At 38.3% G+C, this 24847-nt stretch overlaps 1 protein-coding gene across 1 annotated transcript in view; it reads left to right on the top strand.

Moving 5' to 3' along the window:
- The first annotated feature begins 4893 nt into the window (after nt 1–4893).
- The window catches only part of LOC137260313 (ankyrin repeat and protein kinase domain-containing protein 1-like), a 136814-nt gene continuing 116860 nt past the window's right edge, over nt 4894–24847 (top strand). The window contains exons 1-2 of the mRNA XM_067797993.1: nt 4894–5753; nt 16040–16111. Of these exons, the coding sequence (XP_067654094.1) occupies nt 4922–5753; nt 16040–16111 (904 nt within the window). The 5' untranslated portion in view covers nt 4894–4921. The remainder of the gene's footprint in view (nt 5754–16039; nt 16112–24847) is intronic.

Raw genomic sequence — 24847 nt, forward strand, 5'->3', positions numbered from 1 at the left:
ACAAGAGATATTAAAATCATGCACAAAAAGTGATCCGTCAATCGAATCATTTAAAACCTTGGATAAACTGTTGATTTTAACGCTAAATAAAGTAACAGACAAAATACTCCCTTGTGGAACACCTTGATCCTGATTATAATGATCAGACAGGGTAGAATCCACACGGACTTGAAATTGCCTGTCATTTAAAAAGTTGGATATAAATAGAGGCAATCGGCCTCGCAATCCAAAGTCATGTAAATCTTTTAAAATACCGTATTTCCATGTCGTGTCATACGCTTTTTCTAAATCAAAAAAGATAGACACTGCATGTTGTTTATTAATTATAGCGTTTTTGACAAAAGACTCCAAACGCACCAAGTGATCAATGGTACTTCTGTTTTTACGAAAGCCACACTGAATATCTGTTATGAGTTTATTGGTTTCTAAGTACCAAACTAGTCTATTGTTTATCATGCGTTCCATGGTTTTGCAAACGCAGCTTGTGAGAGAAATTGGGCGATAATTTGAGGGATCGGTATGGTCACGTCCAGGTTTAGGTATTGGGACTACTATAGCATCTCGCCATGATGACGGAAATTTCCTCGACGTCCAAATATCATCAAAAATATTTAGAAGAGTTTCTAAACAAGATTCTGGTAAGTGCTTCAGAAGTTGATAATGTATGTTATCAGCTCATTTAGTAGTATCGTGGGCCTGGTCAAGAGCAGTATGAAGTTCATTAATTGAAAATACCTCGTTATAATTTTCAGGTGCGGTGTTGAACACCAAATACAAACTACCAAACAGTCATGCTAATTATCTGGCACAGAATCTCTCTCATGCTTAAGACATGGGCCCTGTTCTTCAAAACGCCATTGTTTTAGCGCACCGTTAAATACAAGCATTAAACAAGCTGACGAATGATTCCCATGATCCCCTGTCAAAATGGCATTGCTTAAACATGTCCCTCAGATGATCACCTCAATAACCACTGATTCTAAGAAAAGAAAAAGAAAGAAAAATAACAACACAGAAGAATAAGAAAAGAATGTGATGCAAACAATGTTTGAATTAAATGCTGACATTCTTGGCCAGAAATCCATAAGTGAGGTAACAGAACAAAGGGACGATGGTGAACACCTCGTTGTCACCATGGAGCTAGATCTAGAACTAATGCTCTCCTGACGTTAAGAACCCGTTAAACTGTAACAGTCTTTTGAACAACCGGGCCCTGTTGTTAACGGTCCGTAAAATGGGCTTTTCTAAAACAGGACCCTGGCAATTAACATCAAACCCAAATCGTCAGATGGACACGACGCTTTACAAGTGTTACCGGCAGTTGTAATTCGTACGGCACTCACAAGTATCAAAAACTGCTTGACTGTAAGACAGAAGAGTGTCACTTGATATACCGTGTCTTACTTCTAGCTGTTAGGTTGGAGAAATGTCAAGGCTGTACCAGAAGAGTGTCACTTGATATACCGTGTCTTACTTCTAGCTGTTAGGCTGGAGAAATGTCAAGGCTGTACTAGAACAGTGTCACTTGATATACCGTGTCTTACTTCTAGCTGTTAGGCTTGAGGAGTGTCAAGGCTGTACCAAAACAGTGTCACTTGATATACCGTGTCTTACTTCTAGCTGTTAGGCTTGAGGAGTGTCAAGGCTGTACCAGAAGAGTGTCACTTGATATACCGTGTCTTACTTCTAGCTGTTAGGCTGGAGGAGTGTCAAGGCTGTACCAGAAGAGTGTCACTTGATATACCGTGTCTTACTTCTAGCTGTTAGGTTGGAGGAGTGTCAAGGCTGTACTAGAACAGTGTCACTTGATATACCGTGTCTTACTTCTAGCTGTTAGGCTGGAGGAGTGTCAAGGCTGTACTAGAACAGTGTCACTTGATATACCGTGTCTTACTTCTAGCTGTTAGGTTGGAGGAATGTCAAGGCTGTACTAGAACAGGATGGAGATGCATGCTGAGAGAATGCATGATGACTGGTGTTCGTATACTGCAGGCGAGATTTTACGAGACTGTGTGTCAAACGCAACAGTGTGTTACGAGTGTATATTTTCTGTATATTTTGGTTATTAATTCAGTAATTATTGGGTCACAACATTTCGTGTTTTGAAGAATAATTATGATGGCTCACATTTCGTTTTCATAGCTGGTCAACACTTTTAGCATTCTGGTTTTCCGGAATTTATCTGCTCCTAGTTTTCGATGTGTTTACTTCCAGGAGACTTATTCTAGGGCATTCTACAGTGTTGACGATGTTCGTTTGTGCCCGCACTTTCGGGAAATGACTTAGTAAATATATATATATATTCTGGTTGCCGTGTTGAGGGCGACACACACACACATACTCATTCATATTTGCTTGAGTTACATCACTGCCATACTTGATCATCAAAACCCGTCAACGCCTGACCTACATTATCTGCTGTCACGCCGATTGCTGTGTTGAAATTCTGCATATTTGATTACCTCTCGTACTGAGACTTTGGTGAGTTTGATATATTATATTTATGTGACCCATTGACTTAGATTTTGACTCTCTTGAATTGTATTTGTAATCAGCATTGTTATATTGACTTGTGACTTTGTATACCTTGCTCTCATTGCATAAAAATACAGAATTTGAACGTTAACGACTTGTCCTTGTTCTGTTTTGCTGGTTCACAGGGGATTTCTTACATAGTTTGACACGGTATATTCTTAAACGTAACAAGTGTCGGACATGGAGCAAATCCAAATGCCTAAATATGATGAAGGTATGAACCAACGTTGATGTAGCTGTCTTCATCTACCCATAAAACACCAGCGTTATATCATGGAATCATCAACTCTGTACTGTACACAGTCTATCGGGAGATTAATATTTCTGGCCTTTCTTATGAGACAAAACATAGCCTTAGTTCCTAAGTCAGCTAAGGTTTTGATAACGTGTATCAACCTACCGTATCTAAGTAGTTTTAAACCTAGACACGCATAAAAGTCAACAATCTCCTGTACATGTGTTCCGAAACAGAATATGTGTTTACGTTTAGAATGTTCTCTAGCACCAAATATGATGATACTGACATCAACTTTCCACTGCACACAATACATACGGTACGATTTTAATAATCTTTGGAGTCCAGTTGGAGTTTGGATTTGGACTAAATAGTACTGCGTCATCTGCGTATAAGAGAATAAAAAGAGGTAAACAGCATTCACATCTACACTCTCGATATAGATACCATCATAATTATCATTAGAAATGTATGCTTAAGCGCTGACACTGTGACCGTGGTCATTAGATCACTGTTTACAACAAAGCAAACTGCCTGTAGGTCACTAGACAGATGTATGCTAAAGCGCTGACACTGTGACCGTGGTCATTAGATCACTGTTTACAACAAAGCAAACTGCCTGTAGGTCGCTAGAAGAAACAGCCCACCGGGATCCCATTCATTACTGGTTGAGCAGAGCACTTTCAAAGTCACAGTGGTGAGACCAAAGGACGTGGTTAGTTCTGCTGATGGTCCTAGAGTCCTAGAAACTATAACAAGTCAAAACGCCAAGAGTGATCACACATCAAACGACTCTGGGAGGCCAAAATGCTTATGCTCAAGCAACACTTATCGCAAAAAAACAGTACACAGTAGTACTCACCCTACACAGAACAAAGTCTGACACAACGAGCACAGTACAGTCTCACATAACACAAGTCTCACACAACCCACACAGTAGACAGTCTCACACCTCCCACGTAGTAGACAGTATCACACCTCCAACAAAGTACGCAGTCTCTCACCCTTCTTACATCACACAGTAGGTATCACACAACTCATACAGTACACAGTCTCACACCCTTCTTATATCACACAGTAGGTATCACACAACTCACACAGTACACAGTCTCACACCCTTCTTACATCACACAGTAGGTATCACACAACTCACACAGTACACAGTCTCACACCCTTCTTACATCACACAGTAGGTATAACACAACTCACACAGTACACAGTCTCACACCCTTCTTACATCACACAGTAGGTATCACACAACTCACACGGTACACAGTCTCACACCCTTCTTACATCACACAGTAGGTATCACACAACTCACACGGTACACGGTCTCACACCCTTCTTACATCACACAGTAGGTATCACACAACTCACACAGTACACAGTCTCAAACCCTTCTTATATCACACGGTAGGTATCACACAACTCACACAGTACACAGTCTCAAACCCTTCTTATATCACACAGTAGGTATCAGAACTCACACAGTGCACGGTCTCACATCCTTCTTACATCACACAGTAGGTATCACACAGCTCACACAGTACACAGTCTCACATCCTTTTTACAGTACACAGAAGGTATCACACAACTCACACAGTGGATAGCCTCACACAACCATGAAACCCGCAGAGTCCGAACAGGATGTTGGTAGTCTTGCATTTTCAACATAGGACACACAGAAATTGTGCGTGTTATGGGGGACGACAGCTTTGGGTTACTGACACGATTTCTGAAGAAGAACAGAGATTCGCTTAGACGTCCATGTCCGGGGCACTCAAGTCTTGAGACGTCCTGTCGGCACTGTACACACGATGACGTCGTACAGCACGATCGTATTTGGGGTGTGTTCATAATGGCTCGGATGGTTTCACAATAACTGGTCGAAGTGCGCCTCATGTTGTCCAAGACATCACCACGGGTTAATACTCCGTATATAGTGACAATACACAGAGCAATGGTGGGATTACATTACATCTCAATATTAGGTATCTGCCATGTAGGTTGTTGATGCCAAATGTACGCACACTACTGGTGAGTTTCCCCGAGCTGGCATTCTGCCAAATACTTGAGTCGGGCTATATTAAAGCCCTGCACCGGCGGCGAGGCAGTCGTCTTCCTAGTTGCGCTACACAGTTCTCTTGTAAGATGGAGGTATCAACAATTATTCTCTTCAGTCTCCTGATGTGTGGTGTGGAAGCCATAGATACCGGTGACAGTTTGGCAGCCTTGGCTACAAGGGTGCGTTTGGTTGAAGGAGAGATACACGTGTGGAAGCTAATTGCTGTTAATGCTGAGATAAAGCTAATGAATAAGTTTGCGGTACTAGAGTCGTCACTGAAAGAAGAACTGACTGGAAGATTCCTTCCTCCCTTGATTAAGCCTCTCGTCAAACTGGCAATTTCAGATATCATGAAAGAAGACTATATCGGCAACATTATTAGCGGACATGTTCTTGAAGAAGTACAAGCCCTAAAAGCCAGTGGACAACACACAAAGACAAAAGTCACAGCACTGGCACAACAGTTGAGACATGTTGAACGGGAAAGAGACACTTATAGAAAGAGTCTCCAAAAACAACGCCGCGGGTTGACCAGAGACATCCGTGCATTACGGGTGCAGTTAAATCACACTGTTGCTGATTTGGCTGATGCGAGGAGGATGAACTCCGACACAAAGAGAAAAATCATTGGTGTTACTGAGGACTTTATTGCGCTGAATACAAGCAGTGTGATGATGAGAAACGAGGTTGAATCGTGCATGGATGGCCTGAAGCAAATCCGGCTGAAATTACCCACAGACATTCAGAGCTTAACCACTCAACTAAACCAGACCAAAGAAGATCTGATGGATACAAAGGACATAATCAGTGATCTAACAGAGGACTTGATGACACTGAATACAAGCTGTGGGATGAGGAAAGAGATTAAACCGTGTGCTAGAAATGTAAACTCGCAGATGTCACTCACGACTACATCAGGTGAGACTTTCAACAGAGATTTGACGCTTAATTAACATTCAGTCTGATAACATAAGATATGATAATAACGTCATTAATTGGTATGGATTGAGCAAATAATTTAAAGTCATACTGCATGCATATTCAGCATTTGTCCTATGTTTTTGAAACAACTTGCCGGACATGCATATTCATCGTTTTCATTGTGGAAAACCTTCAGGTCTAAATATGACAGTGTTAGCCGTTTCTGTTATTAAACGTCTAAACAAAATACAGCATCGTTTATTATTAACATTATTTAGCGTTCACAGGACATATTAACCTATTGTTCATTGGGCATGTTAACACAGCGTTCACAGGACATATTAACATATTGTTAATTGGGCATGTTAACACGGGGTTCACAGGACATGTTAACATATTGTTAATTGGGCATGTTAAGACAGGGTTCACAGGACATATTAACCTGTTGTTAATTGGGCATGTTAAGACAGGGTTCACAGGACATATTAACCTATTGTTAATTGGGCATGTTAAGACAGGGTTCACAGGACATATTTAACCTATTGTTAATCGGGGATTTTAACACAAGGTTCACAGGACATATTTAACCTATTGTAAATCGGGGATTTTGACACAAGGTTCACAGGACAGGTCAAAGTATGGTTTACAGGTTTCATCGCGTTTTAACAGTCAAGACTGTTTACTACACATTGCTGACCAAAAGGATTTTGCATGAATATAACGCTTTCTTCCTCGGAAACGAGGTTGTGGTCGAAGTGACAATATTATCTTTAAGTATTATCATATTGACCCCTTATAATGACCGCTTCCAAGAGTGAAATTGTTATGTTATAAGCGATGTCGTGTAAAATCCTAATATCAGTCAGTAAAATACATATTTTACTACCAGTGGAAAGTAATTTTGATTTTGTAAGTCGGTGAAAACAATCATAAATAGCATTCATCCTCAGACAGGGTGCCGCCAATTTTGAAAATCGTAAAGTCACGGGCTAAAGTCCGTTAGAATTATTGAGATTATGGTTTGTTCTCATCAAGTTAGAAAACCCAAACTACTTTTTACTGAGAATGAAGATTTTTTATGGATATCAACTTCTTTATGTGAGAACACACCGTTTCGGAGTTAATGCTTACTCCTTCATCATCTTCATTCTCATGTATTTCACTTCTAAATGCCCTTCAAAGACTTGATACTTTTTACTGGTAGTTAAATATGCATTTGAATCATGGCCAAAAGGATTTTGCATGACACAACTTTTAACATAAGGACTTCTTCCAAGGAAGCAAGGTTGGGGTGGAAGTGACATTTATATTGCAAGCAATATTATATTGACCTCCACCTCACTTCCAAAAGTGAAATTGTTATATTATAAGCAATGCCATGCAAAATTCTATTGTCCATCAATAAAATACATATTTCACTACCAATAGAAAGTACTTTTGTAAGTTGGTGAAAACAAACTTAAATAGCATTCATCCTAAGACAGGGCGCCGCCATTTTTGAAAATCGTGAAAAGTCAAACCCATTTGAATTAATGAGATTATGGTTTCTTTTCATCAAGTTAGAAAATCCAAACTACTTTCTGCTAGCAGTTAAATATGTATTTGAATTATGGCCAAAAGGATTTTGCTTGACACAACCTGTGACATAACATAAGCGAGGTCGGGGTCGAAGTGAAAATACTGCGCGATGAATTTCTTCACTTGCTAAAGGACAAGGTATGATAAGGGTGGTTTTTGGCCCACTAACAGATTTGGCTGAAAACATGTTATTTGTTTAGAGACAAGTTAGCTTTGCATAAAAATGCTATATTTTATATGTTCTGAGGTGTAATTTTTCTGCAGAGGGGCCCAAAATGGGTTTTATCAGTTCCCATGAAAAATAACAAGAAGTCTGAAATATCAGTGTGCCATAATGGCTTATTTACAACTGTTGTTTTATTTACATACACATTACATCAGTTTTATGACAGGTAGTCATGCTGAAAAACATGTCAAAGTCAGTCATAATGTTTAAACTTCAAGGGGCCCAATTAGGGTTGCAAAACATTGTTAATTGTGTCCCCAAAACTCAGTCATTATCCACAGCATTTTTTGCAAATGTAATCCATGGGTCCATTGTACAACATGTAAGCATGATAACGATCATGTTGCACTAAGAATCACAGGGGCCTGTTTTGGGTGAAGCTTCATTTTGGGCACAGCTTCATTTTAACTAGTAAGTGTTACAAGTCAGCATTTACAACCAGTTTTAGCAAATATACAGTTAACATCTCAATCATCATATGTTATTACAATAACTAATCTTGTTGCACTAAACATCACAGGTCTTGACCACAAAGGGGCCCATTTTAGGTGAAATTTCAATGTCAGTGCAGGTTCATATTAACACCACGCACATGTTAAAGTCAGTATTCAAAAGACTTCACAGAGTAATTATTCACTACTTATCCACTTTAAAGATATAAAACATCCACTATTACTCTTCATTCACACAGTCATCAATCTCAGTATCTGATTCACTCTCAAGAACTGCAGTATTCAAAAGTGTATAAACCTAAAGTAGATCAAAATGTATAAAATATGAATTTAAAATATTGGGAACAAAGGCAACTAGACCGACTTGAAAAGGCAAATGGTCAGTGTCTTAACATAAGATTTACATGATGTTAATTAAAGCTTGTTTCACCAGTGTTGTAACATAGATTACCAAACTTAAGAAAAAAATTACAATATTTGGATTTGATGTGAAACAGTTTAGTTAAACATTGTAGACTCGATAAATAAACTTTGAAAAAAGAAAGAAGAGTTACATGGATTTGAACCTGCATGTCTGATAACAAAGGAAACCTACAGTCCACTAATGCACGTCCACACGTTTACCTCTCATAAATCTGCCTTGTGAGTGCCTAATATGATATTGAAAATTTTAATAACGATGTTTGACATGCGTATTTTAGAGCACAAAACCATTCGAAAAAATTGGGATGCGTCACGTTTTTGCTCACACTTTTCTATCACTCTGAAAATCAGAAAATGTAGGTTTCTAGAAGATATTGTAAAATATGTTAACTTTGAGGTCTTCAAAGAAGAAAACTAACAACACTAGAAACATAAAAATGCAATTGGAGGCAACTTCAACAATTAATTTAGCTCCTTTTATGCTAAAATTATCGTGTTGTAAAATTTTGATAATCATGACATGCTGTGGGCCAATAAGGGCCTCTATCATACCTTGTCCTTTAATTGGTTTGTAACGGTCACTCACCAGTATGTAGACACTTGTCAGCATACGTCTTTATACTCATAATCCTAATTACTTTATAATCATACGTGTATGCATTTTGAAACTTAATAAGAAAAAGATATCTACGAATGTATAAAATGAATGTAATATGTAGACATTTCATAGTTTGCGTATATGAATCATAATTCGCACGCACGCTCGTGTCGTCTGCATCATTACACTTCACGACGAAAACATTGATTCTGTTGAAAGCTACGACAACTTATTAAAAACAAAAATGCAAATATTAAAGTTTTAAGAGCAATGTCAGGCTATTACCTTGTTCGAGAAATGTATCCATCAATATCCACAAAAACGAGTGATATATAATTCATCTGCAGATTTCCCAAGTGATGTGTCTTTTAACAGTCTAATATACGAAAACGTGATGTATCGTTTCAGGTTTTTCACATGGCTATATAGTTTCATTGCTTACCCAAGATAGCACACCTGGCACCTAATTGCACAATGTGCGTCATTCTTTTTAAAAAAGTTATTTAGTTAGCCAATAATGAGCAATCAATCAATGTATTGGCGGTTAATCCTCTGAACGAAGGGTGTTCTTTTGGCATAGACACAGACACGACAGAGTGTATTCAGTATAGATTAGTAAATGTACATACTTAAACACCACCTTTTGACAAATCCCCAATTTAAATCCGCATAAAAGTAATTAATCAATCAGCGTGTTATCGGTTAATCCTTTGATCGATCCAGACACAAGAAATGCCAAATGGGGGCCTTTGTCGGGTAATCTAAGTGGCGTTACCACTAATTACACCTGTTATAAATTCATTAACTGAGCATCAAGTGAATGATGACAAATAACGTGTAGGTTTATACCACCTAAAACGGATTCAACCTAGCGACACCAAGTGATTTTGACAGAATCGGCTATGAAAACAAGGGCTGTAACTCGAAAACTAGGCAGAGCAGGAGACAAAACTAAATGATAGTAGATTGTGAGAACGTATAGCTTTCATTTTTCACAACAGCTTTCGCGGTTTCAGGTTTGTACAAGCCTGTAAACGATATAGTTTAACCCCTGAAATATAGATGAATACTGCTCAGACCCTCATTGCTATACCTACAATTACGTCACGGAGACGCGCCGCTCTGATTGGTTGAAATTTCGTTTGCGGCTGAGAATTGTGTACTGTTGACAAAAAGGCCGATTTAAGTTAATTAGAGGTCGAAACGAGTAGTTTTAATGGCGGGGTTGCATTTATAACGATATTAGCAAGTGATTTTGTATTTGAGACCGTGGTCCTGGGGTGTGATGTTGGGTCTCTGGACGACGCCGTAAAAATTGACAAAAGGCATGTGGACAATATGGCCAAAATATATACGAAACAATCTCAGGGTTAAATATCATATGACATTATGTCAATATCACAGACATTTAATTCACCAATTCATTGACAGTCTGTCACTGTACTAAGTAATGGGCTAACTGTCATGGCCGAACTGTCATAGGCACATGGCCATGGTCAGATTCACAACTCAAACAGCTTGTACTTAGGACAAATACCCAGACGGTTGTATTCAGTTAATGTATTTTATAGGTTGTAATTAATAATTAATAAATTCTGATGTTTAATGTTTACTCTATGTTGCTATTTAATAATTTTAACTGAGGCCTAACCTAATTTAGGATGAATTATTGAAGAAGATTGACTCACCTATATGAGAGGCAACATACAGGTGAGCAATTATAAAGGATCACCAGGGCCAATGAAAGACAAGAAAACAATTGTGGGCATAAGGAGCCAATCAAGGACAGGTACATACTAAACAGGAAGTAAGGCTATGGATAGAAAAGAAGAATTGAAGTGAATTCGGATGATTCCCAATTCAGAAAAAAATGGTAGGGTTTTTAGAAAATTCAAGATGGAGGCCAGTGTTAGTAAACATGAAAAGACACCACAGTGAAATGGATGACATGAGTGTTATTACAGTACCCAACTGACACCTAAGGTAATTGTAACATTTTTTTGTTTGATTTTGATCATATATAAAATATGTATGACCATATATTATGTGCCACACTGCTACATATTTGTACCCTACTAGAGTATATGTGATCTTTAACTAACGTGTTCGGGTGGGGAGGCTCGCTGACTTGGTTGACAAATGCCATCGATTTACAAGTGCGCAGATCGATGCTCATGCGGTTGATCACACACACGCACACACTACACACACACACACACACACACACACACACACACACACACACACACACACACTACACACACACACTACACATACTACACACACATACACACACACTACACATACTACACACACACACTACACACACACATACACACACATACACACACACACACACTACATATCTACATCTTCATTGAAAGGAAAACACATGTTTCATGAAAATTGCGACTGAAGTTATGGTTTGGGTATTTTTTTTTGTACTGTCGTAACAGTATTGCCTATGGATTCATTATTTCAGCTCTGCTATGTTCACACTGAATTATTAATGTACCTACAAGTTTCTGGGTGAACACTGATTCGTATAGGAAGTAGGCACTTGATTAGACTCGAACTGGTGTCGTCAAGACAAGACACAGCAACACTTCCTATTTCGAATGCTGTAACCTGCTGTCAGTAAAGTTACACAGACTCAGCCTTCAAGCCATCTTAATGTGAGACCTGTCCAGCACAGTCCCAGTCAACTAAACGCCGCACGTTTTATGTTTCCGTCATTCTGACCTGACAAAGTAAAACAATCTCAGTATGGCAGAAACCGGAAATTCTTCGTGAATGAAGTGAAATGAATGTTAATGAATGAGGTGAAGGTCGGTTGAACAAGACTAAACACAGTGGCCATATCATTCCGATTCCACATTCAGTATTGTGATGTATATTTTGCGGATCGTTCAGAAATTTTTACATGAAACTGATTTCAGTATCTACATACATCCATGTTCAACATCATGTCATATGTGGATATAGGGTATGCATTTTTATTCTTTGAAGGCTTTTGATTGTTTGAATAATATTTACATGGGAAATTGACTCAGTAAGTGTACTATACCACATTTTAAGCCTCTACACACGTGTTAGAAGATCACACGTAGCCATTACTGCAACATATGCTTTAGTTCCAATACGTTGGGATAAATATTGCAGTTTCATGTGAACAGGTTCATGAAGAGCGATTTTCGTTTACGCTAAATTGATGCCAGACAGGTGCGCGTGTTGCTCACAATAAGATACGCATAACCGTCTAATTGTAGACATATTCAGGACAATATTTCAGTGGCAAAACTATTCATTTTATGTTTTGTCTAAAGGGTGTTGATTTCTGTCACAGACGCCGAGACGTTTTACACATTCAGTGGGAATTAGGTGAGATGTATACTCATCGGCAAACCAGTGGCGTCTTTTTACGACTGCACAAAATGCACAAAACATCCATTTTCAGTTACTTTTAATTACATTTGAAGATGTGTCTGTTACTCCAGTAATAATGATGCCAAATTAATCAAAATACATCTACACAAACAGGACAATATGGGATTCTTCTAAGAACTAAATTATGTATCGTATAGGGCCATCCAAATCGATATTAATCTGCTTTCTTATGTAGTACATTGACATCTTTTCTTACAAATTGTGAAACTACCAAAAGGTATCCTCTCACATTGGGGAACTTTGCATTGGAATAGTTTAGTTCACTGTAAACAAAATATAACGAAAATATACTGTCCGTATCTCCAACAAGCTCTCTCCATGTGATCTGAGTTTCATTGAATTATGTAAAGCATAGCGGAGTTATGCCCCCTTATCTTTACACGACGTTGGACGTCATAGAAGAAAATCGAATTTTGGCACTTATTGCGGGTCATTTTATATTTTGTACGTATGACGTTATGCATTAGCACATAAATCCATTTCATATACACATGTTGTTCAGATATCAAGCTGTATTTTCTTCGCTCACACTTTCCGTAAAGATAACAAATTAAAAACCAAAATAGTAGCAGAGTGCTTTCGTTGGAGCACGATGAAAAACGGAGAAATTCACTGTCTTTTAAAGCACACAAACGTTTTGGACAACATTTAGCAGTGTGTATTTCTCAAACCCCTGAGGTAGCCGCAGTTATATTTATACCAACGGATAGGAAATTAATTATTCTACATGTCTGTGTAATGTTATAGTCATACGCAGATCCAGGACAACGCGAGTGCAATTCTCACTCAACCTTTACTTTTCAAACCTTACGAAAACGTGCGCCTGAAAAAAAAACTTCGGCATCCGGGAATTAATGCCAGTAGTTGTGAAGTGCCCTGATAGAGTCTCGTTTTGATTTTCCCTTTCATGACTGACACAACATCAGGTTGTTCTCCAACAGTGAAGGAAGGTTACCTCGGTGAGTCAGGCAGTACACGATTTCAAATTGGAGTTTTCGTTTTCAAATGACTTCACAAATAGCAACAAGTTGCCTGATTGCAGAGGTATAAATATCGGAAAACATATCCCCGCGTTATTATTATTATTGCCCGATGGCTGGATAAACTCTGAAGCCAGCATGTACACATTACAGCCACAAACCGATGTTTTACTTTCATTACCCAACAATCATGACATGACATTAACAGGGAACTGACTAAAGCGAATTTATGTTATTCTGAATAGGTGGACAACTTATGGATACAGTACCTGTACATAAATATCTCACTATGTATTTGACGCCTAGACTGAGTTCAAGATTACACTACACTTAGCTCAACAAACTCAGAAAACCACAGTTTGTCTTTCAAGAATATTTTAGTGATATGAGTTGAATGCAAGTAAGACAATAGTCTTGTTTGATAGAAAGATCGCAGCTATTTTCATCTTTTAGAAGCCTCTGGGGTCTTATGATATCCACATATGCATCGCAAGGGGACATTTATCTATATTTTTCGCAAACAAATGTTAGAAGTTTGCATACAAACAATCGGTGAATTAGGGAAGTCGCCGATAAGTTTATACAATCCTGTCCATATCATGGTAACACGAAACATGTTGTAATATGGTGTTTTCATCTCATAAACCGTACAGTCGCAAAACTGTGTATTGGCATCAAAGTTGTATTGCAATATATTGCGATATAGGTTCATGTATTGCGATACGTTTTGCGATGTATTGCGCCATTGAGTGTTTGACAGTTAGTGTCTGATTGTGCATGTCAATCCTATTTTCGTTTTTATACAATTTAGACCATTACAGTCTGCAGTTTTGTCATTAAATAACAAAGGAAAACATCTGTTGTGAATAAAAATATGTTTATGTTTTAATTGTAACCATAAAGGTTATCACAAAAACTACAGTTATCTACTTTACCCAATATACCGGTTCTCAGACAAAATATTGAAGTAGGTGTCGTTATAAAAGCGTGCAGCCCTAGGTCATGCGTAGTTGTTGATCAACCCTAGTCGAGCGCCAAACGTTGCCATGCTCTTAACCTGACACGTCACAATGACGTCATAGCTGGCAGCTTTGCGGTCGTGGTGTCGCCAGTCAAGACATTTCACAACAAACAGTGAGATGTGTCGCTCATGTTGGGACGTTACTGGTGGGTAAGTTGTCAGTTTCCGATTTTAAACTGATTTAGGAAGTTAGATAAAATAGTATAAATGTATACTGTACGGCTGCTGTAGAACAGCGTCAAAATTGTGGGGTCCAAGCACTACTTGCTTCACGAAATGTTTACACACAGCTGTCACTGAAGATTTTGTGAGATTATTTGAAATCTGTCCAGTCAAGTAACGCATGTGTTTCATTGTGCATATCGTTCGTTCTCAGTCAATGAATAACTGAACTTCACTGAAATACATCCCCGCTATAGGACACGACCAAGAGTTTCAGCTTAATGTTTACATGGAACTTGGAAGGGCAAATATGCTTTATTCTCGTTATTTCTGACATTGAAACAGACGGAGTGTTAATCGCTCGGACGGCCGACATTTTGATCTTTACCACCACACACTGCTACGTGTTGTACCCTTGTTGTTTATCAAAGCACATTGCGGTACACCTACAGAATACCGGCTACCCAGCACCCATATCGTTTAGTGTCACATCACCCGAGCCCTAAGGTTTGCCCGAGTTTGCCTAACGTTTGCCAAACCCTAAATGTAAACTCGCATGCTTTCAAAGATGGCAGAAGGTATCCTGTACTCTGTAGTCCTACGCACATTGCTTTCCAACAAGCGCGATCATATCAGCTGAAGTTTCCGACATTTTGAGAGTGCTTCACATAATTTACCCGACACGAACTTACAATTGTGTCGAATAAACATTTCGGTCAAGTTGCCGCGTTATCCTTTTAATCTGATTCACGTTAGGATTTACAGAAATGTCTAAAATACCACGTACAACCCCCCCCCCCCCCAAAAAAAAAAAAAAAAAAAAAAAAACCCAAAAAAACCCAGGGAAAACGGTTAATGTATTCAAAATGGAAAAGTAGGTTCTTTGTTTAAAGAGGAATTATGGTAGGAAATTAGGGTTAGGTTAGGATTAGAGTTAATTACCGAAGGTAGGGACCCGTAAAGTATAGGTATCCCCGTGAATAATGGTGTATGTTTATATATTCGCTCCTAAGTTAGCCCGAGCACTGGGGGCGAACAGATTCTCTAATTACACCGTTCATGTTATTCACGTTATGTTAAAGCATTTCAACAAAAAAGGAGCACCCCAAATCTTAACGCATTCATTCATTCATCGCACAGCTTATAACATTTTCAGATTCAAACTATAAAAATAAGTATAGTCAGCGTTTTCTTTCGTTTTTTCACGCTGTCTTGAAAAAACCCCCAGGTATTTCAATCAAATCAAAACACATCTGCTATAACAGATGCATTTGTCCAGAATGTATTCATGCATAATACTGCAAGGTACACATTGTGGAAAGCGAAAAATGGGATCAGATGTTATATTGCTTAGGTAGTATGTAGAGTTTTCTGAATAAGATATTCTCCGTTTCAGCCTCGACTGACCCGAACCCGAGCAAGACAGTTCCACCAGCGCAAGTGACGACACAACACTCTGATGTTCATGGTAGGTGGGAAATCCCAACGAGCAGAGAGCTTAGTTCTTAATTCGCCCTGCATTTAACATACTTATGTATATACTACTCCTAGGCCAAATGTAGAAAAACCATCAAAATCAGGAAATATGATACCCTGAGCCTTATCACCCACACTGCATAGCTGGTGTGTGTAGGACACCAGTGCCTGTCACACTCCATTAGACAATGTGCTTTATATATGTTAAGCAGATGGTCAGTGCACAGGCTGAGCTCTACTGTAAGTTGGGAGGGGAAGAGAGGAGCAGCATACCAGTTACGGGAAATATTCACAAAACTGAATTAACACTGTTAATCGTTTCCCAAACACTGTTTAACAAAAGTTTAATCATATCATATACATGTTCTTTTCAAAACATGAATTGTTTGATATAAGTGACATGTTTCTTTTAAATGTACATACTTAGCTCATACTTAAGAGCAAACATATTCTCACTCCATGTATAAACAGTAGCTACATATACGCAGTACAAACATACTAAGAACACAATAGACAATGACACATAGTGTATGAAAGGGTATTAAAAAATTGTTGGGTTATGATAAACGTAATATGTACATTGTTTGCAAACATGCTGAAAAACCTCAGTCGTAAAATCAAAGATAAGCAGAATATGCAAATAAGAGGAGAACATGAAATATAGGCTTATGAAATCATTATTTTTCACAGTCCAGATTAACATAAACATAAACATGTTGTACTTTACCAGCAGGATAATTGATGCTAAACTTAAGCATATACATTCTTATCAATACTAGCCGACAGAAAAGGGAATAGATTGATGGGCTCTTGAAGTGAAGGCGTTATTATTTCATATTTGGTTTGTCTTTGATACTGCAAGATGATTTTGTAACATGTTCAAATAATCATGTATGGGTATTCATAAATTCTAAGTCTACATTTTATACACACACAAAACAATTTCATATGTATGAAAACTACTTATCATCGGAAAATGTTTATGCTTGTCACATTGTTCTTTTTAAATTCCATTGCCCAAATCATAATCTAATGATTAAAGTTGGTAGAAAATATAATAAGCATGTAATACCTGGTAAGGTAGAGGACTATGCCCATTCTGTACTGTAGCCATGATGCCAGAATTTGAGTTTCATTTTTTGACAGTGTCAGTTATACTCAGATCTGAGTAAATTCTTAGCTGTAATCTGCCTTGCAACGTATGTTTTCTTAGGATTTAAATACAAGCCATGTTTTCTTCATATGATATTAACTTACTATTGTGAAGTTATACCTCCTGAATAAACCATAACCATCATCAAGTAATCACGTAAACAACTTATGGTCTCATACAAACACATTTACTCACGTATGAAAGCAGATTCAAAACATCAAGAGTACTTAAGCACAACTATTTTACTGGCACAAGGTTTAGTCTAAAGTTAGTTAGTGTGCCCTTTTTTTGCAATATTCTACCAGTATGACAAAAGGCACACAAAATGGTCCATACATATTTTACCCATGGGTTGAATCAAACCTGTGTCTATCTACAAGTGGACACTTTAAACATTAGGCTAGGTATAAAGTGTGTCACACGTAAATCTAAAGCAACAAAAAGGATGTCAAACCACGCTCCTCAGAAGTCATCTTTGAGTCCACAAACTGTTTCATACATTATGAAACGATTCTACAGCAGTACATCACTTACTTGCATACATACTAGCAACATAGTGTGTAGCTTATGTTTGACTTGAAATACTTCACAGCCATATTGGTTTAAATAACTGCTGCATCATTGATGCACCCCAGGTAAGCTGTTCTGACCTTGTCTTGTGAAAGTACTTGTGTTTGTTAGAATTTTACTTCCAGGTCTAGGTATCAGCATCAGGAATCGGCTCGATATCAGAAAGGTCTTCACTGATATGCTCCACAGGAATGAGTGTTCGTTTTCTTCCGAAAAAAAGGAAATAAGTATTATTTTCACATGAACTGATATCAGTAAGCATTAAACAAAAAGTGTGGTGTCCTTAAAAGCAGAAATACTATCAATCATTTGATGAGTTATTCGTTAAGAATGCCATAATTAATAAACAACACGCAGTGTCAATCTTTTTCGATTTAGAAAGGGCATATGACACTGGGTGGCGCAATATCACATGTGACATATATTTACATATACATAGTTGCTTTTCAGTTATGTTTGTTTTTGTTTCTTTCAATGTGCTTTGAAAATACATAACTACGCACATTTACATGCAGCCATTATGATTTTAGCTAATATGGGATGACATTTAGCATTAAATATTTCAATGCATTTAATAGGTAGTGTAAGTTGAGACTGTTCTCACCTTGGAGTAGATACAAGGGGTCTTTTCCTTGCTTGCTTGTCAGGTGTTTCGGGACATGAGCGCTTGTTTCTTTGTTTCCTTGCATCTCTCATCACTCGTTCCATTTCCCGCTCACTCTTCCCAAGTAGCTTTTCTACTTCATTACAGTGGACATCGGGACCAAGGTTGTATTCAATAGCCCCCTCTTTGTGCTTTGTAAGGCATCCACTTGCAATGAAGTCAGGAAGGTCAGCCTCATGATTCCAAACTGTCATCATGTACTGGATATGACAGTTAATCAGCTTCACAATTTTCTGTAGTGCTGTTTTGGGTGGCATCCACAGGTTTGGGTTTCGGAAATCCTTTCGAGGCATTTTTATTGAAAGCTGTCTGACATCTTCCAAACTGAGCTTGTCTGCATTAAGAGTTGGTGGACAATATATGTTCTTAATTAGTTGTATGTAAAGGCATTCATCAATATGCATCTGTCCATCCTCTGATTTGAGTATGCCAGTCAAACATCCAGGTACATTTAGTATAGTCTCAATCCATTTCTTGTGTGAAACTCAATTGAATTTTGGCAAAAAGTCATTTCCACCTAAACATAGAGACACAGCAACAGTCGTTCCAATAGACATATTTTGAAAATGAGATTCCATCAGCTCCAGGATTCCAGTTATGTTGTACATCTCTGGTTTAGGCTTTTGCAGCAGGACAAAGACTTGATTCTTATATCTTCCTTCATCATCCCTTGGCCAGTGTTGGGAAAGTGCAAAGAGGTGTATGACAACACTGTCAATATCTCCTGAAGTGATAACACTTATGGTAGATTCTCTGTCTGACAGATGCACTTCTTTCAACCAGTCTACTTGGGACATTTCTGCCTCTCCTTTCCTCTGTTTGATATCAAGGAGGAGTTCTCTTCTGAAGCCATCATTGTCAAACACCGCTCTCAGTGGCTTTGTGAAAACCCTACACCTGCATTCCTGATCATCCTCACAGCATTCACATCCTTCAAGAAGGCATTCGCTGTCAATGTCTAAAGTAAGGTTTGTAACTGTTTTACATTTCGTGCAAGGAAACTACTGATTAGCCTTTTACCAGTACTTGTCTGCAAAACAGCTGGCTTTGACATTTTGTGTTGACTAATAATGTCATCTCCAAGTTTTAAGTGACTAATTCCAGATTTCACCTTCTTCTGTCTATTTGCCCTCGTAGCAGCCTTGAAGTCATCAGGTGTAAATCTGTACTTCTCTTCACAAATTATCAGTCGTGTCAAGTGTGGCAGTTGTTTTTGCAAAGGTTTGATCAAACCATTTTCAATTTGCAACAAATACTGATGTCCAGATGTAGCTGTTGTCTTGAACTTGATGCCAGCAAATTCCACTGTTGCAACAGAAATAGTTCTTGCTACGTCCATTGGTATTGTTTTGAAGTTTGACCACATAAGACTTTTTCCTGTCAATATTGCTTCAATGGTATCTTCAGATGATGGCACACATTGTTGAAGTACTGTTAGAAGGCCCTTGCGTATACCGGATGCCTTCTGAACACAAGCTTTACTGCAGTCAGGCTTGACTACAGCTTGACAAGTGTTCATTTCTGAACTCCAACAATCAACAATCTTTGAGCGTCTTCTGACATGCTGTTGTCGTTTCATTTCTCGTTTCTGTTTTTCCGTCATGTGCAGTGAAGATTTCTTGCAGCTGGTTCTCTTGATTGTTACGCCTTTTGACTGCTTCAGTTTTTGTATGAGTTCAGAAGGTCCATCCACTTTATTGATGTCTGGTTGTCTGTGCAAGCCAAAGAGGTTCTGACTGTGACAATATTTCTCAATGAGAAACTTCCCAGTTTCATATGAGTGCCTGTCCAAGAGTGCTTCAGGTAATATCGAATTATCTGATTGATACACATTGTGTGGAACGTTGTCATCTTCGTTGCTTAGACCATTTCGCCTGAGAATGAGTTCCGCTGTAGGGAGAACATGTTTTATATCTGTTGATGTGCATTCCATTTGATAAACATACTGAGAGTCTTGATTTTGATTCGCATAACCAAATGAACTCTCTGTACCATCAGCTGACATTGTTTCTTTCCGATTGCTCCTCCTGGCATCATGTATTTCAGTCATTGTATCAACGATTGCCATTTTTGGTATGACTGATGACAAAGTTGCTCCTGGTCGGAAAGCCTTCAGAGCATCCCTGTGGTCCATCTCACGTTGAGTGTCAAGTGCAATATTGACGTCGCTTCCATGGTGAGGAGTGCTGAAAAGTGTTGTTTTCATATGCTGATGATAAAAACCTGCTGCATAATGTTCGTGCAGAAGTTCAACACAAAATGCTGCATACGAGCTTGCACCTTTGAGAAATGAAAAAGGCAGTGATTCTTTCACGGCACTCAACATCAGGTCATAGCCACAAGGTCCACCAAGGCGCTCTGCTAGGCAAATGGCCACAATTTCATCACAGTGGTCCATCATATCACGATGAAGAGCAAATGTAGAATTTCTGTTTGAATGAGTTGTCAGAAATGACTGATAAAGAAGTCCCCATTTTGACTCAAGAGTGCCCAGTGATTTTCTTTTGATGTCTTGGAGTATTTGTATCTTGTTCTCTTCAGTTATACTCTGGAGAAAAGTTGCTAGAAATGCCAAATGGAATGCCATGGAAAGACGTTTGATATTCCTTGCTGCTGTTTCAATATTTGACAAAGTTACAAGTTTTTTCCAATCTTTTTCTTGCTCATCATCTTTCATATACTTCAAGAGCTCATGAAGACCAGCATCCTTATATGCACTGAAGATGTTCGCAATCTTTGACTTTTTCAAATGTAGGACCGGAAATTCTGGTAGAAACTGTTGGAAGATTTTGTGTTCTTTCATCAGCTGAATCAGATTTTTGGACAGTTTGTGGTCAGGAGCCAATAAAATTCTGTCATACTTTTGAGAATCAGACTGACGATCCAAGCCTTGAAGTATGCCTACAAGTACCTCTCGTAGTTTCGCCTTGTCATCGTCTCTTCCAACAGCTGGTGTTGGATGTCTGGTTAACAAGGGCGGTACTGTGAAGAATGGAAACTTGTAATAAGTGTTGTCGTCATTATGGGTACCTTTGGTCGTTTCTTGTTCGTTCTGCATTTTGTCTTGTGCCGAGTCTTCTAAATCCTGGTCAAACGTCATGAAAGATTCCTCGTTTTGGTCAGGTAGAACATTGGCTTCATCAAGATGTAGTGAATCTAGAGTCTGATTCAAATGTTCAAATTCCTCTGAATTGAAATGATCCAGTTGTTCAGGTCTGATATGACACTGAATGAAATCGTCAAGTCCATGCCCTATAAGACATAATCCCCAAACACTCTGCACATAAAAAATGTGCTTCATTTCTTGTTCAGCTGGCAAGAGTACAGAGAGCAGATGGTAACTATCTTCACCAAGCTTGGTCTTCATTTTGCATGATCAGGATCCGTGTGAACTGTAAGTCTGACCAGGTTATCAAGGCCCAGGATAACATGGCAGTCCCTCATACTGACCTTCGACATTGATAAACCTTCTGCTGATGCCTTTGCATAGAACAAATGGTACTGCTTGATGAAGGTTTGATAGAAGCATTTGTCTGCATCAGCTTCAGTTTGCAGCCACCTGGCAGCTGAACGTATGCTCTGTGAAATACCACTCTCGCTGGTTATTGAAAACACTGCAGAAGTGGACTGATGACTGATGATTAGTTCAGCAGTGTTCATTTCTGCTATGATGCCGACATGTTTCTGACTCAAGGTACTGAGACCAATGTCGTTTAGACAGTACAATCTTTGCAACTTCTTTAGATAGAGCTGTGGCGTATTTTCTGACCGTCCAACTCTGTCCTTGTTGATAAACAATTGGCAAAGCGATAATTGAACAGGAAGAGGTACGAAAAGATGCCACTCTCTGAGGAGGTTGAAGTCTTTCCATTGCAATGGATGATGAATCCACTTTTGTACATCCTTGATACATTCTTCGCAATACCTGTCACCGTTAACCTGAATTGTTGATCCCTCGTCGATGTCGTCTTCATCATAGTTGATATTTGAAACTTTTGAGATAGAGGATCCCAGATTCCCACCATAGAAATCATATGATAATTTGTACCTGTGGAATCCATTTTCTGAACAGTTTGGGCATCTATATTTGTCTAGTGCTTTGGAATGAAGAAAAATAATCTGTGTAACTGTCACATTATGCTTGACATTTATGCTTCTTTGAAGAAGAAAGACCACATCTTCTAACTCTGTTGATGAGGACGTTTCATCAGACAACTCTATGAACAAATGTATCCCTCTTTGTGTTTGCACGTATCTGTGCATGGTACACAAACTGCTCTAACATTTCCAAAAGTTATGTCGTTAACCAATTCTGATACAGATGCTTCAAAACTCTGAACAAAATGTGTGACGCCAGATATATCACAACTGATACTGTTTATATATGATGATGTTATTCTCCGCTGTTTGTGTCTTTCAATGGCCTTTTGACAAGACACTTGTAATTTTGAACATAATTCTGAAGTATGGTTGCACTGGTCATAGAATGCCCATCTTGCTTTGACAGCTTCAAAAATGTCATCAGAAACTTGAGGATGTTGTAGATGAAAGTGCCATTCAAACAGACATATTTTTTGCCAAGAATGTAACTGAAAGGTATCCTTGTAGCAGCTAAACAGTGATGGAATGTCTAACTCAGATACGCTCAACTCCTGAAAGATGTGAGCACTGTAATTGTCACAAAACAGTTTATCATTAGCAATTGTTTCATACAATCCTAGTATAGTAGTTCTTGGTTGAATGTCTTGCATTAGTGGTGAACTGTTTTTATCAGAGAGCAAGGCATCAGTCACTTGTTTACAAATAGTTCCACAAACTTCATTACCAGTTATGTGATTGAATGAAAATCTGATGATGGATTCAAAAGATACATATTTCACTGCATTCTCCACACGTGAACAGGGGTAATTGTAGCGTTTTATTTCATTCCATATATTGTCCTTCCGTACCACTTTGTCTTCAGGGCTGTTACTTGCTTTAAGTAAGGTTACAAATTCATCAAGGGGGAAATATAGTGTGTCTGTATCACTAACACAAGTCAGTGTCTGTAGAGCATGAATTGAAGTAGGTACCCTCATTGTGATATCCTCTATCCATTCAGGAGACCTGCAGTGGATTAAGAGAAATTTGTTAAAGGTTTTGAAAGTTTTTTAAAGCAATCTGTTAACTCGTGTCATTCTCAACCCTACCGTAATATGGGACATTTAATGAAACTGGCCATCGTCACCTCAAATGTTTCTAAATTTCCAGAAATAGTCAACATTAAACTATAACATTAGCATCCTGTCTTATACTGTATCATTCCATTCTTGAATTTTACGTCATTACATTATGTAACTCATACCACATAATGACCATAAGAAAAGAAACAGGAATTAATGGGTAACAGAGACTGATGACATGTCCCAAGATCTATGTTTATGGCAGAATGGAAATTTACAGTGAATTATGCAAAGATAGTTCTATTAAATTCTCACTTAACAGCACTCTATGAAAATGTTTAGAGTTCATACACAATCAACATGTATTCCAGTCTTTCCAACACATAAACACTACACAGGTGTTGCTCCTAAGTGCCTTTATAAAGACATTCCTATGATTTCATACAGAAAATGCACAATTTCATCACCTATAACGCATTATATTATCTGTTTACTTTCCCATACATTCTTTCACCTCACCTTAACATACATATATTCAAATATTCTCACAGTTTAATTTCAGGAGAAAGTCATATATGAAAATGAACATAATTCATGCCCTATACTGACATTTTGCGCACTGTTGTCCTCAAACAAACTATTATTATACTGTTATCTCTGAACCTCATGAAATAAATTCTGTATCAAAGTGTGGCACTTTCTGTCATATTTCTATGAGAACTAGCTACTTTACTACTAATACAACCATACATTAAAGGACATGTCTGTTACTACAATGGGTAGTAAGCACAAATACAGTACAAGTTAGAATATTACTTCCAAATAACTTACCTTCTAATCTTGATCAAGTGAAGTCACTCTCCATCTTCTGGGTTTTGTTTGCCACTTTCTGTGTGACAGTACTACATAACACTATATATCACGTATATAAACTGTTGAAATTTACAATTGCGCTGTTTTCATGGCACTAAAATGTTTGGTTCAGTCAGGATACTTATAACCCTACATCCAGCATGCGATGCTGTATCTGAGCCAGACTGGCTGTGCCGGTCAAGCAGTGGGGAAAATCCTGTTTGCTTATAGTAACCTGATACAATCTGTTGCCACGATGAATTCCTGGAGGGTGGCATGTGTCATACCAATTACTGGATGACACTTTTGGAGCAAATGTGAGATCCT

Source organism: Haliotis asinina, chromosome 13 (assembly GCF_037392515.1).
Source record: "Haliotis asinina isolate JCU_RB_2024 chromosome 13, JCU_Hal_asi_v2, whole genome shotgun sequence".
Lineage (NCBI taxonomy): Eukaryota > Metazoa > Mollusca > Gastropoda > Lepetellida > Haliotidae > Haliotis > Haliotis asinina.